The following is a 15,372-nucleotide window of genomic DNA, read 5'->3' on the forward strand; positions in this document are numbered from 1 at the left end:
TAGTTGCTGCCAGTCTTGCTGAGCTTTTCCATTGAAATGTGAATGCCTTTGTTTTGGTTAATTGACAAACTACAAGTTATGAAGTACATGAAGTTGTCTGAATTTTAAGCTAGTTTAAATTGTGTCAAATTAACACGTCAAATAATTTTACCTCCTTTAAAGATCTAGAAGCACTCAGGAAAGTTTTCTGTCTTTTGTCCATCTCTATCTTTGGTACAAAAGTCAAATGTATTGTTAAAGTACTATAAGGTTTCTTAATTTAAAAGCTTAAGTAATTGAAGTTGCTATCTTGTTTAATCTCCAGAAATTTAGTATACTGAATTGTGAAAGATGGTCATGAAATGCTTGTAGTACTCTTAGTTCTAGTTACGAATACTTCTAGTTTTAGGACTAACTGTATAACTCTCTAGTTTCTTGTATATCCAGCATCCGCAATCAAAATACAGGGAAGTCAGAAACTATGCCAAAATATCTGAGTCATCAAGAATGTGGACTTATAGTTCACATGTTTTTGTCTGTCTGGTGTTTTTGCAGATGAAAGCCTTTTATATCTATCAGTAGGCTCTGTGGTTGAATTACAGTTCTTAAAATCTCATGCCTGGGACTTTCCAGTATCTGTGGTTAGCAAACTGCTTTATTTACTGTAAAAGTCCCCTTTACCAGAAAACCTGCAAAGCTTTATACCCGGAAGACTTTCCTATAGTAATTTGTGTTTGTCTGGATCTGGTGAGAATACTTAAGACAGTCTGCTTTCTTAGATCTCAGTCAATTCAGTAAAGATGTGTCAGTGGGTAACACTGAACACCCAAAATTGTTGTTGAACATGTGTGAGATAGGGTGCACTACTTCTGAAAGTTTTCCTGTCTGGGCTTCCTCAAATCCTCAATAAATTCTTAACAGAATGTTAATTGGAACATGTAAGATCAGGTCAGTTTACTTAGCCAGTAAAAACCAAAATGCAGACATTTACAATTCGGATTGAGTAAATCTCTGTGTGTTCACATTAGTTGTATTAGTTGTCCTGTTGCTTTATAAGGTATACCACCAAAACATGCAATTAGTGCACGTTCCCCACAGTCTCACTCCCAGATTCATCCTTTTTTTTAACAGTAAATCTTTCCATTAAGTATTAAGAAATTTTTGTATTAGCATCTGGCCTGTGTAGCTAACAGTTATTTGTTGCCTGTTTTCTTGCTTGCTTGTGCATATATGGTTTGTTAACTTGAATACTAAATACACAAAGTAAACATTTTTGAAGATTTTTACGGGTGTGACTAAACAGTAAATGCTCAGAATTTCTTTTTTTTTTTAACTGTTTAGTAAAGTTTATGCATATAAAAGTGAGGGTTACTAGCACTAGGAAATGGAGCAGTTTTCCATTTTAGTTACCCAGTGTCAACACCAAGCACTCCTAGTGTGGGTTCAGCATGCATGAATACAGAATGAACTTTTCTCTGTGGCAGTGGGCCTTAGTTTCAATCTAAAGAGCATTCCTTGACTGTGCCAATGCAGTATTTACCAATTCCAATGGAGGTCATCCTGTTTGTTCTCCTTATTGATATCCCCAAATTCAAGGTCTTTTTGTGCTGTGAGTAATGCCAGAAATTACCGGTTTCTTCAAACTAGCAGATGCTGACACAAAATACATCCTTTAATATTTGTTACATTTTAGATTAATAGTTTGAGTAGGTTTAGTTGAAACAATTTATGATGTATTCAACCTATTCTCATGAGTGATTTGATTTTTCTTGACGTTTTGATGTTGTTTGTATTGCCGTTGTAAACACAACATTTTTTGGGCGCTAAACTATCCAAACAGCTGATCTATTTGAACAGCAATAGTCTTCCTTACTAATTTTGCATGAAGAATTGTTCAATACCTTTTGAAAATCCAGGTATACTCTATTAATTGGGTTATCCAGGTTCTGTAGTCTAGTTAGCTTGTCAGACATTTCCAATAGGTTTGCTAGGCATGGCCATTTAATTCTAAAACTGTATTTATCTGTACTACTCATTTTCATTTACAGTATCCTGTGCAATGTCTTCTATTCTTTCCTACTATGCTGGTAGGCTAACTGACCTATACTCAATGTGTTCTTAGCTGCTGTCTTGAACATTTGAGCTACGTTTGCAGTCCCAGGTCCTCTGATATATTTCCATTATTTATAATTTGTGATAATTATAAATCTCAGTATCATTAATTTCCTTCTCTTTAATTTCTCAACAATCTGAAACCCATCCCATCATGTTAGTCAGTAATCATTTTAAAATTTAAATATTTCTGTTTATGCAAAGCATGTTGTTTATTAGCTTTTATAATCATAACATCCGTTTATTATGGTGAAATGTTAATTTTATCATATTCATTTGAGAACGCAATTCCAAAAAATCCATTCACCGCATTTGGCACATCCGATAATGGCTTCAGTAGTTTTGTCAATTTGTCTTTGCTGAAGTTCACCATTTCAGAGTAATTATGTAGAAGGATAAATTGTGCACTATTAAGCCTGAATTGGGAGGAGTGAACTGATGGCTTTCCATGCCCAACCCTTAAAGTTTGAATTTAAACAGTGCTATTGCCAATTGTGTGGGATATGCATATTATATATAAATACAAACCGATTTATATATGTTTTATATACATATATGCACACTGCAATATGTAGTATTATGTGTCTGTATACCATTGTCAGTGTGTGTATGTATATGCACTTGCTATTATACACAGTCTGATAGTAGTCCTATAGACCATTATATATCAATCTAGCACAATATCAGAAACAAATCAGCCAGGTTCCTTTAGTAACAGATAAAGAACTAACTTATTGCGAACAAAACTTACTTGAGCAAAAATATGATAATGATTGACAAAAGGTTTAAGATGTGCAAGTATATACAGCTGACATTCTCAAAAACTAACTTTTGTGCACGTATGCACACGTTCCAAATCTTTATTAAAATAGTAATTTAAGGAATAGGAAGAAAATTGTAGTTCACTTAAAGTCTATATGGATGATACTGTTTGCAAGGCAATAGCATTCTAGGCATGAGCTGAGACATCTTTGTATACTCGCTGTAACCAATGTCTCCTTATTGTAGGAAGCGGCAACCATCTCATTCCAGTCAGACCAAGAGTTCACAACTCAGTTCTCCATTCCAGAAGTCCTCAGGGGAATCTTCACCACAATCCAGCCCTGTCAAGAATGCTTTAATGGTATAAAGTCAAATTTATGATTGTTTTTATGTCATTTCAGTAATTTCCTGCATAACCTGTCTGCAGCAACTAAAATATATGGTTTGGATATTGGGGAGCTCTTTTTGATTTTAATAGAATGGTTGCCTTGTTCAAGTTTCCTTAGTGTTAATATGTGATGTTTTATTGAGAACTGGGATATCTTTGAAACTGGACAAACATGGAGTTTGGCTTTGATTTAATGTGAAAGTATAAATGAGCTATATGTATGTGTAAGTGTGTATACGTGTGTGTGTAAATGGATGAGGTTGAAAAGGCATAGGATAACAGTTTGATTGGAAGGAAATGCATGATAGAAATTGAAGGTATTTGACTTGAATAAGGATGCAATTGTTTTTGGTGGTTACAGGATGGGTCTTTTGGGGCTGTCTTCCATAACTCTTGCAATCTAAGCTTTTAATTTCTGCAGTGCAGTGTCCGAATTTACTAATGCGGGCATATTCAGACTGTCAGATATGACAATCAATCGAGGAATTTTGACTGATGGTATGTCTGGATTTTGAAAGTCTTTGTGGTATTTGACTGGCTTTGTTGCAGGAATGTTATTGCTTTTGTTGTTGTTGGCCCAATATTTAAGCTAAAACTAATCTAAACCAATAAGCCCAACATTTTGCAGATTTCACAGTTTAGAGATTAAAATTCAACTTTCTTAAGTTTATATTTATTGTAAAATTCAATGCATCTAGACACCTGTTCACATCAGGCATTAAAATTGGCTAAAGCTGAACATTTTTTTTGACTGTCCAATGTCCTTTGCCCTCTCTTGGCACCTTCCCCCTCATCTATTACAATTAAGTTAAGCAACTGAATACTTTCAAAAGTGGTATTTAAGCTAGTGTGTTCATTAAACTTAGATCTCACCACATGAATGGTACTTGCCATTGGACTCAATTTTAACTGAATATTTCCACAGATGCTGCCAGGCCTGCTGAGTTTCTCCAGCATTTTCTGTTTTTAACCCGGATTTCGGTGATTTATGATTGAACTTTAAATTGGCCAAAGTTGAAACTGGAAGTATTTATTGTTTAAACTTCATATTGTTAAATTGCGGATCTCTTGATAATGTTATGAGAATATGGGGGAAAATATTGCTGCTAGCTGGCACCATTATCGTGAGGAGCAGCTGTTCATTAAATTCAGAACATAAAAAATGTCTTGTGCATCATTGACATCCCATCGTAAACTCATAACTGCAAAATTAAATTGTGGTTGCTACAAAAAGCCTAATGAAGTTGGGTCAAGAAGGCCGACATGTAAACTGTCTCTCTTGCATATGGTGCCAGTAAAAATATTATAGGGCTGCTATCACTGACTACATGAAATATTATATTGCTGTAGTAAAAGGATTGCAGCTGTGTTCACTTTTTGAAAAAGATGTGCCTTTCTTCCAGAAAAGACCAGTGCCTTTGGAGCGGATAGATTCGCACACAAACAAAAGAAGTAAAGTATTCCAGTCCAAGGATCATCTGCAGCTTGTTTCAAATGGACAACATCCTCGTTCAGTATGCCTTACTGCCACAGCAAATTCCTGTGTAACTGTTAAAACCGAGTTCCAGCAGACCCACACTTCGCTGCCTGGGTGTCCAAATGAGTTTAATGAAACATTTAAAAAGTGCAACAATTCTTCAAAAAGTGACTTAAGCAGAAGTGACACAGAATTCAAAAGCAAAAGGGATACTACTGGTAACCCTAGGAACCAGGTTGCACAGGCGAGTTTAGAACAGACAGCTTATCCTCTGAGAGAGAGTGCGGAGCTCTCTGCTAGTCACTATAAAAAAAAATCTAAAAAACACAAAGAAAATGTGAGAGAACATACAAGATCTGAAGTAAGAACGTGGCGAAAAGAAAGTCCAATACATCAGGTTGGAAAACTGCATGAAGAGACTAACGAAGGTAACCTTTATGTTAGAGTTTTTGAAATTATGATGCTCCTACCTTTTGCAGTGTCTGAGTCCTCAACATAGCAGTCACTATGGATGAATGATTAGAAAGTGGTATTAGTAACTTTATGACTCTTGTAGAGGTGATTTTGACACTTCTCATTACAACTTTAAATGTAGAGAGTTTCACGTAGCTCTTGATAAGTGTTTGCTTCCTCCCAGTCCTGCATCTCTGTGCTGATGAAGCTACTCTAGAAAATAGGTCTTGTTAGGGAATGGTATTAAGGAATATAGAGCCAAGGTGAGTACGTGCAACTGAGATTGGAGCTGCTTTTTTCTAACTGAAGGCTGAAGAGACTAGAGGGGCTGAATGGCCTATTCCTATTCCTGTGTTTCTAGAAGTCAGAGGCCATAGCCAACAATGAGGGCATAATTAAACACTGCTCAATAATAGGAAGGAGAGCAAAGAAAAGTGGTTGGGGTTGAACGGAGTTGATGAATATAGTTTCATCTGAGAAGGGCAGAACCCATTAAACCTGTATTAATTGTGCATCACAACAACAGTGACAGGAGCTGTCATCAGCATGTAATTGTAAGTGAAACCTGAGTCATGATTTTGAGTTAACTAATGAAATGAGATTAACTATAAAGTGTTAATTTTTACTGTACGTTTTAGAAAAATATACTGTTTAATATAGCAGTACAAATCTGTATGTTCTTCTGTAGGTTTGATAATAGAAGAGATTAATTACTCTTATTTTCAGCTACCTTAGCTGTTCAAATATCGTGCCTAAGGTTCTGTGAAACATGGCAGGTGCAGTGAAGTGCATATGCTATTAGCCATATATACAACGTGCCAAAGATTTTTTTGTTTTGTTGATTACTGGCCATAAATAGCTATGAAGATCCAATAACCCAAGCATCTGATGCCAGTGAAGTCTTTAAAAGAAATTGATTATAGATTGTTGCCAATGTCTATTACCAAAAAAAGCCTTGTAATTACTAAAGGCAATTAGTAAGGTCCATTGACATTTAGTATTTTAGATAGTCAAGTAACCTGTATGATCTTATCTACAGAGCATGAAACCACAAATACATCTGCAACCGCTAGTTCAACAGTGGAAATGCCTGACTATTTATTGTGAGTAGTTTTAATTCAGTAAAAAAAAAAAATTTGCATTAGGAAATTGCTATATTTAGTGAAGCTGCTGTTGCTTTCTATCTGTACACTAATGCATGTTGACAATGATATATCTGACAGACTGAAAATATAAAAGGCTTTTGATCTGCACACTAAAGTTTCCCTAGTTTTATACTATGGTGTCTTAGCTGCATTGTTACTCACAGTTCAGCAGGAACTCTATACTATTGACAAGCCAAATGCCAAAATGCAGCGTAATTGATAGGTTTGAAGGTGGAAGATTCAAATGCCTGTATTAAATTTGATGTTGGCAGCAGAGAAGACAATTTGACTTTTGTAGGTCCACTCCAAATTAACTTAGAGCAGACCATTCCACAAAACATCACTGCCTTGAGTGAGCAGCAAATCTATGCAATTGTTCTTTCATCCAGAACGGTGGGTTACTTTACACGCTACCTATACTATCTTGCAGTGCGTTTTGAAAATGGCAGTAAGTTGATCATTTGCTTATCTGCATGAAGGAGGACGAAAGAAAGACACACCCAGAGATACTGCTGTTTTAAAATATAAAAGCAGGGTTGAGGCCTCCTCCCCCATTCTGTAGTGCAGCCTTGTTCTGGAATCATTTAATAACTCTTCTTTCTTAGATTTTGCAATGACTAACAAGTGGAAATATCCCCATTTCTAGCAAGTTTTGGTTTCTCTTTCAAATTCCTAGATGTTTACTGTGTGGCAATATTAGTTTATTTTTAAATTTTAGTTTTTGAAGACTTGTGTCGCCTGTTTTCAATTGATATCCAGAGGTTTCGTAGACCGGGTTGTCTTGCTTAAAGAATTTCATCAAATGGGATTTATTCCTGTAACAGTTGTTCACGTTGCCATCCATTGTTGTTCTTGATATGACTGTCTTGCTTTCCCTAGTGGCTTGATTAGCTAGAGACTTGAGCAGAGGTAGAGATTTTATATAGTAATGACCATTTAAAGATCCACCAGCTGAGTAATGCATTTTGCTAATTTAAACCTCAAGGGAAGACGTATTTATATTCCATGAGTTGTCATTTCCTTATCTGGTCATAGAATCGCAGAGTCACAGAGCATGAAAACAGATCCTTTGGTCCAACTTGACCATGCCAACCGAATTTCCCAACTAGACTAGTCCCATTTGCCTGCATTTGGCCAATATCCCTCTAAACCTTTCCTATTCGTGTACTTATCCAAATATCTTTTAAATGGCGTATGTACCTTCATCTACCACTTCCCCTGGCAGTTAATTCCACATACGAACCACCCTCTGCATGAAAAAGTTGCTCCTCAGGTCCCTTTTAAATCTTTCTCCTCTCACCTTAAATATATGCCCCCTAGTTTTGAACTTCCCCACCTTAAGAAAAAGACCTTTTGCTGTTCACCTTATCCAAACCCCCATGACCTTGTAAACCTCTGTGCTCCAGTGAGAAAAGTTCCATCCTACCCAGCCTCTCCATATAACTCAAACCATCCAGTCCTGGCAACATCCTGAACCCACTCCAATTTGATAATATTCTTCCTACAACAGGATAACCAGAATTGTACACAGTACTCTAAAAGTGGCCTCATCAATGTCCTGTACAAATTGCAATTTAAAATTGTGCCATTGATAGCCCAGATAAATGCAAGAGATTTGGCATCAACTAATTGCATCTGTCATCAATTATTCTTCAATTGTAGGACTAGGTTTTCCTGCAGGCATCAATTAAATCACTGCTTGATGATCAATCTTCCTGTCAAAGAGTAGTGGTAAACTGGATCTATCTTCCCCAAAAAGGCTTGGATCAATTGGGAAAATTTGAAAATTGGAATTTGAGGCTGAGGACGAGAGAGTTTTTTTTAGTTAGGTAAGGGTATCACTGGAAATGGGAGATCAGGGAACTAAATAGATCTGACGAACTGAGCATTGGTGATGTTGCTGAATGATGGACAAACTCCGTGAGGCTGAATACTGTTGTTACATTCCTGTGCAACCAAACTGGTGATTCTGTGCAAATTGCTTTTGGGATTAAACTGGATGCATGTGTTTCAGCCAGCACAGACATGATGGGCCAAATGGCCACCTTCTGTGCTGATGGTTTCAATGACTCTGTTTCAACAAATTGGCTTAATGGCAGGAGACAGTGGCGGTGAAGGATTGCTTTTTGGACTGGACGCTTGTCACCAGTGGTGTTCCGCAGGGATTGGTTCTGCGTCCTCTTTTTTTATCATTTATATAAATGATTTGGATTAGAATATAGAAGGCTGGTAAATAAATTTGTGGGCAACACCAAAAAGATTACAAAGGGATCTTGATCAAATGGGTTGAAAAATGGTAGATAGAGTTCAATCTGGATAAATGTGAAGTATTGCATTTTGATACAACAAACAAGGGTAGGGCTTTATACAGTTAATGGTGGGTGCTTGGATTAGTGTTGTAGAACAGAGGGATTAAGGGGTGCAGGTACATAATTCTTTTAAAGTTGTGTCACGTATAGAAACAGTGGTTAAAAAGGCCTTTGGCACGCTTACCTTCATTGGTGAGGCCCCTTCTGGAATACTGTGTCCAGTTCTGGTCGCCCAATTGATGAAGAATATTATTAAGCTAGAAAGGGTTCAGAGGAGATTTACCAGGATGTTGCTGGGTATGGAAGGTTTGAGTTATAAAGGAAGGCTGGATAGTCTGGGACTTTTTTTCACTGAAGTGTGGGAGGTTGAGAGGTGACCTTCTAGAAGTTTTTAAAATAATGAGAGGTATAGATAAGGTTAATGGTAGTTGGCTTATCCCTAAAATGGGGCCTTCAAGACTAGGGGACACATTTTTAAGCTGAGAAGAGAGAGATTTAATAAAAGACATGAGGCCAATTTTTTACACAGGATGGTTTGTGTGTGGAATGAACTTCCTGAGGTAGTGGTGGATGTGGGTACAATTACAATTACATGAATAGGAAAGGTTTGGAGGGATATGGGCCAGGAGCAGGCAGGTGGGGCTAATTTAGTTTGGGATTATGTTTGGCATGGACTGTTTGGGCCAAAGAGCCTGTTTCTGTGCTGTATGACTGTATGGTCCTTGGGTTCATATTGATCAGTGAGTCTTCTCTGCTTTTAAGCCTGAAGGGGTTTAAAACTTTATCTTGTCTTTACAGATGTCGTTACAGATTGCAAAGAGGAGAGGCAAATGAGCACAAGTGAGAAGTAATCAAAGTGTAAAACTCTCTTGGGAACTGACTCCTTTATAGCCTTTGATTCACTGTTCTGTACAGCTGAATAAAAGGCTGTTGGTATTGGTTAGTCTTTTTAGATTGGTCTGCTTTCCAATTCCCTCCTTAGTTCTATTCAATTTTCATGTCCACTCAAAGGTAATTGGCAGCCTCAGTGAGACCAAGGCATGACATATAAAGGTACACTGTGTAAGATGCAACCAACTATATTTAAATGTCTTGCTGCCATGACATTAGGTACAATTAATTTGTGTTGAAGGTGACTCCGTTAAACTATCTATGTTAGCTAATAGCAAAATGACTACAGTCGGGAGTAGGTACTCAAACATTGTTTGCCTATGTTCACCCAGTTGAGCTTTTCAAGATCTCAGACAGAGCTCCCTGCAGGGTCTAATTACCTGTAGCTAATTTCTTCCATTGCAAAGTTTGCTACTGGCTTGGAATACTTATCTCTTTCGATGGAAGGTTCCCAGGTTAGATGGGCTAAGAAAGTGGGATGTCAGGCAGAAATCAGAGGGCCTAGGAGGTTTCAGTTTTATGGTAATGAATAAGCCTGACTTGGCCTCTGTATCAGAAGCAATTCAACAGGTGAGATTCCTTGTCACTGTATAGCTTCATCTGATAGTACTAGTCAGAATCATCAAGACTGCTTGCACTGTTCTGCTGAGATACCCATACCAGTAGGATGAAGGAATGGCACTACAGTGCTTCAATCAGTGTCCTGAATCTGCCAAGCTACATGCTAAGTGACAAAGTGGCCTTAAGGGTTATGCAGCCAAAACTTTATAGCTTAGCTTATGGATGATAATGGAATAGTTTAGGTTAGATGGGCTTCAGATTGGTTTCACAGGTCAGCGCAACATCGAGGGCCGAAGGGCCTGTACTGCGCTGTAATGTTCTATGTTCTATCTTTCACATTGCAGATGATGTGCAATTTTTTTTCAGTTTTGCTTTCTAGTATGTTGTAGCTTTCCCTTCATTTTTTTTTCTTGTGTCTTGTTTGCATAATGAAGGAGCAGTACTTTGAAAGCTCGTGATTTCAGATAAACCTGTTGGTTGTGTGACTTTTGACTACATGAAAGAAGTCACAGGCCTGATCCTGAATCTTTACTTTGTGAATGTCAAGGGATCCATTTGAAGATGTTTTTGCATACTTATTGATGGAGGATATGTCTTTTTACCCTATAGCTACCATCCTTCTCACTGACTGCAGGATGCCTTTGTACACAATCCATCCTCCTTGTGCCTATATGTTACAATGAGATGGTTAGGATTAAAGTTGAGGCATGCATTCTAGTGGTGGTGCATTTTCTCAAGATGTTATTACTTCTGAGGATTTTGGTGAGGGAGAGCATTAGAGTTATCCTCGACTTTGGACATTAAGGGACACTTATGTCGTAGTGTCCTCATGTAGATGGACAAATGCATTTGTGTTTTTTATTCATTCATGGAATGTGATCATTGGTCAGGCCAGCATTTATGGCCCAGACAGTAGGTGACAGCCACCTATATTGCTGTGGATCTGGGGTCACGTGGAGGCCATATCAGTTAGGGATGGCAGATTTCCTTCCCTAAAGGACACTAGTGAACCAGATATTTTTTTTTTACGACCGTCGACAGTGGTTACCATTAGGCTAGCTTTTCAGATATTCCAGATTTTTATTGATTTAAAATTTCATGATTCCATCATGGTGGAATTCAAAACCATGTTCCCAGAGCATTAACCAGGGGTTCTGGATTACTAGTGCAATAGGGAAATGAGGAAAGTGCCCTTGGGGTGAATATTGGGGAATTCCAATACAATTGCTACCTCTCTGCTTAGTTACATTTAGCCTTTGAAATGTTAACTGAATATTTTTGTTCAATGATATCTAGAAGAGTAGCAAAAATGTGTTCCTGTTATGCTTGAAGGAAGTAATGCCTTTGATTTTCTTTGGCTAATTTTAAAAGCATTCACTCTGCTTGATTTTAAATTTCAGGAATTTTAAATTTTGTGTTATATTGCTAAAATGCTTGAAGGTTTGTATAGTGACTGGCTGTCTTAATCCTGTTTTATTAAACTTCCTTCTTTTTTGTTGACTTTCCTGAACTCAGCTGAAAGCAAGTATTTACTTCTTGATGTTTCATAATTGAGTGGGTTGATGCATATTTGCAGAAGTGAATAGGATGATTGTCATAGACCCCTGTAACAGGTTCTGACTGGCTAATTCGAGGAATTGAGTCTACTTGGGGGTGGGGGGGGAAATCTAGATGAAAGTTTTGAGGGCATTTCTCTGGAATACATGATCTAGATATTCCTCAGTACAAAAGCTTGGCCTTGAGTTAGCTTAGAATCTGGAATGGTCATTTTGGGTCTTTGTTCTGTCAAACGTTGGTGCCATCTGCTGGTAGTTCTGTCTTGCAATATTAACTGTTAATATTTATACCACTGACCCCTGCTGGAAGAAAATAACCAGTTATTATTTATACAGTACCGAATGTTCATTCATTCCAAATATAGACTGGAAAGTATTCAAAAAGGAAATTTGCATGATTTGCTGGAGCTTTTAAGAAATTAAGTTTGCTTTGCTGGTGAGCAGCATAGGTCCAGCTGTCAGATGGATAATGGCAGGTTTAAAGTCCAATGTTGTGTATTACGTGTTGTTACAACGAGGGTTCTAATGTCATGTTTGGTCAGACTGCTATTCTAGCACTTGACTGAATACTGGAAACCATTGGTATAGCGGAGCACAACACCTGAGAAGGAAAAAAATTTTTGCTAGTATTATAAGTGGAGAAAAATAAGTTAACATTTCGGGTCGAGTGATTCTTAGTTCTGAGGAAGGGTCAGTCGACCCAAAATGTTAACCTCTGATTTCTCTCCAAGATGCTGCCAGACATGCTGAGCTTTTCCAGCAATTTCTGTTGTTGTTTCTGATTTATATCATCTGCAGTTCTTTCAGTTTTTATTTGCTAGTAGTATTTTATTTCACCTGGGATAATTATTGGTCCAGAGTCAGACTGCTGACACTTTCTGATGAAAGGGATTATTTTTACCTTTTTATAAGTATTTGCAAAGGTGAAAATAAAGATGTGTTCCTTAAGCTTTCTGACTTGCGCCTGTCAGGAGAAATGCAAGAATGCCAAACTTTAAAGATCATTATTTATACTGCAGTGTAAGAGCGCTGAATGATTAACATGTCATCCCTGGTTGAGATGTTGCTGTGGAAAAATCATCCAGGAATTATAGGCTCCCTAACTCTGGGGTAATTCAAAACAGGCACAAAGGTTTAGCCATCCTTTTTGTTTGTAGAGAATGGGCCCTGTAAATGAATATGTGTCACCTTTGATTTATCTGGGAGCTTCAAGAGCTCACTGTTTGTTGCTTCATCTGTGGCAAATTTGGCATTTTGTCCTTGAGTACAAGACCAAACGTTTTGGCAAAATGTCTCTCTTTGCAAAAGTATTCAAGTCTGTACTGCCAAGCGGTTCTACAAAAGTTACATCAATCCCAATGCCAAAACTCAACCAGATAAAATAGACTTGCAGTAAAATTTATTTATCAAGTACCTTCATAAAACTGTTCAAGAATTCTGGCCTCTGGTTCTATCATTTTTTTTTTCAACAATGATCTAAAATATACTTGGGGCATAATTTTGATGTCATTTGTAAAACCATATGACATTTCTGGAGACAGCCTATCCACTAAGACCGTGAGACGTAAGAGTAAAAGTAGGACACTTAGTTCATCAAATCAGCTGTACCGTTCAATGAGATTGTAGCTGGATGACAATCTTTAACACCAGTTCCCTGCCTTTTTCCCATAGCCCTCGATATCATTCCTGATTACAAAATCTGTCTATCTCAGCCTTAGAGTCATGGAGATATAACAGCACGGAAAATATACTTAGTGCCCCAACCTCTACAGCGCTCTAAAAGAATTGCACAGATTAACAACCCTCTGAGAAAAGAAATTCCTCCTTATCACTGTCTGAAATGGACGGCAAACCTTTTTTCTGAGACTGTGCCCTTTGGTCCTAGACTCTCCCACAAGGGGAAATGATCTTTCTATATCTACCCAGTCAAATTCCTATGAATTTTGTATTTTTCAAGGAGGTCACCCCTCATTCTGTCATTCTTCTAAACTCCATTGAGTACAGACCCAATTTACTTGGCATCTCCTCATAACACAGTTCCTCCAAACTCAGAATAAACTTTGTGAACCTCCTCTGGCCTGACTGCATTGTCAGTATATTGCTCCTTAGATAAGGAAAACAAAATTGTTTACAGTATTGCAGCTGTTATGACTAGTGTCCTGTACAGTTTTAGCATGATCTGACTCTTTGGATACTCCATTCCCTTCGAAACAAAGGCCAGCATTCCATTTGCCTTCCATATTAACTGCTGAACTTGTATGCTAGATCTTTATGATTTATGTTTGAGGAGTTGCAAATGCCTCTGTAGTTTTCTGCAGTCTTTCTCCATTTAAATATTATTGAACGTCTCTTCTTCCTGCAAAAGTGCATAACCTCTCATTTTCCCACGTTATATTATTTCTGCCATATTCTTTGTCTGCTCGCTTAACCTATCTATATTTATCTCCAGAGTCTTTGTATCATCCTTGCCGCGTGCTCTCCCATGTATTTTTGTCATGCAAAAACGTGGCTATAGTTCATTCACTTTCCTTATCCAAGTCACTCATATACATTGTAACTAATTGTGGCCCTGGCACTGATCCATTTGCCACTATTTTAAGTTGCATTTTCGCTGACATATTCTTCTTCTTTTTTGCTGCATTCACTGATTCTGCTAGTTTTTATATTCTAATAATTTCCTAGAATTTTTTTCCAATCTAAGTTAAATAATATCTGCTTGAAAGTTAGAGAAGGAAATGATTTTTACTGTTTCTAAAAAGACATTTTGGATATATATGCATTAATTTTTTAAAAAAATGCTTCCTTATTTAAGTTTGGATGTTGAAATTTTTTTTTGTTAGAACAGAATGCAAGAGAAAATTCTACACATGATACAAATGTTCTGTGTACAGCAGAAAAAAAAGCGAGCTGGACAAAATTTCATTCACATTAGGGATGTATTGAATCGTATGGGTTAAGAACTTGAAAGTTCTCGAGTGAAAATTAGTATAAATTGAAACACCATAATTATATCAAAGAAATGGTAGAAATCCTAGGACTTCTTTCCCATCTGTCCTTCAACAAATTTCCCACAAAGCGTTTCAGAAAATTGAAGAATCTTTGTTTTTCTTTCAGTTTGTATTCAATTATTGCTTTTAAATTCTGTGGTTTTGGAAACTTGGTGATAACAATATAATTATTTTTGCAGAAAGTACACTGCAATTACATCTTTAGAATTGTACCAGAATTATCGGAATGACTTCAATGCAGAATACAGTGAATATAGGGATCTTCATGCAAAAATTGGAAGTGTAACTGAGCGGTTCATGCAGTTGGGATCAAAAATCAAAACACTTAGCCCGGGAACAGAGGATTACAAGGTAAGAGAATGCATATTATTTGATTAACAGAGATTGATGCTGTTCAGTCCTCTACCATCACACTCTTGCTTCTTCTTAGTTCTCCCCACCCACTACCCCATCACCTCTGCTCTCACTACCAAATTCCTCTCTCTAATCCCTCCCCACCCGCTTGCTAATTACCCGTCATTTTCACCCTCTGTCTCTCTCACCCTTCTCTCCCTTGCTCTTCTCTCTCACTCCCCCCGCCACCCCTGTCGTGCTTGCTCTCTCGCCCCCATTTGATTTTATTAATAATTATATTGTAACATTGGTGTTATCTGTGCCAGTAGAATGTGTTAATTCAGTAGCCTGAGATAACAAGGTGTAGAGCTGGATGAACACAGCAGGCCAAGCAGCAT

The 15,372-nt window shown here is 37.5% G+C and overlaps 1 protein-coding gene across 8 annotated transcripts in view; it reads left to right on the top strand.

Annotated features, from left to right (window-relative positions):
- Positions 1-15,372, top strand: part of LOC109921738 (RNA polymerase II elongation factor ELL) — an 89,986-nt gene that overhangs the window by 67,131 nt on the left and 7,483 nt on the right. For 7 of the 8 annotated variants that reach the window (XM_048615961.1, XM_048615963.1, XM_048615962.1 and 4 more), the window contains exons 7-10: positions 3,100-3,214; positions 4,645-5,146; positions 6,211-6,274; positions 14,821-14,992. In XM_048615961.1, coding sequence (XP_048471918.1) covers positions 3,100-3,214; positions 4,645-5,146; positions 6,211-6,274; positions 14,821-14,992 — 853 coding nt within the window. Of the gene's footprint in view, positions 1-3,099; positions 3,215-4,644; positions 5,147-6,210; positions 6,275-14,820; positions 14,993-15,372 lie in introns of those variants that run through there. The other variant, XM_048615967.1, reaches the window with a different exon arrangement.

This window comes from Rhincodon typus, chromosome 33 (assembly GCF_021869965.1).
Source record: "Rhincodon typus isolate 14 chromosome 33, sRhiTyp1.1, whole genome shotgun sequence".
Classification (NCBI taxonomy): domain Eukaryota; kingdom Metazoa; phylum Chordata; class Chondrichthyes; order Orectolobiformes; family Rhincodontidae; genus Rhincodon; species Rhincodon typus.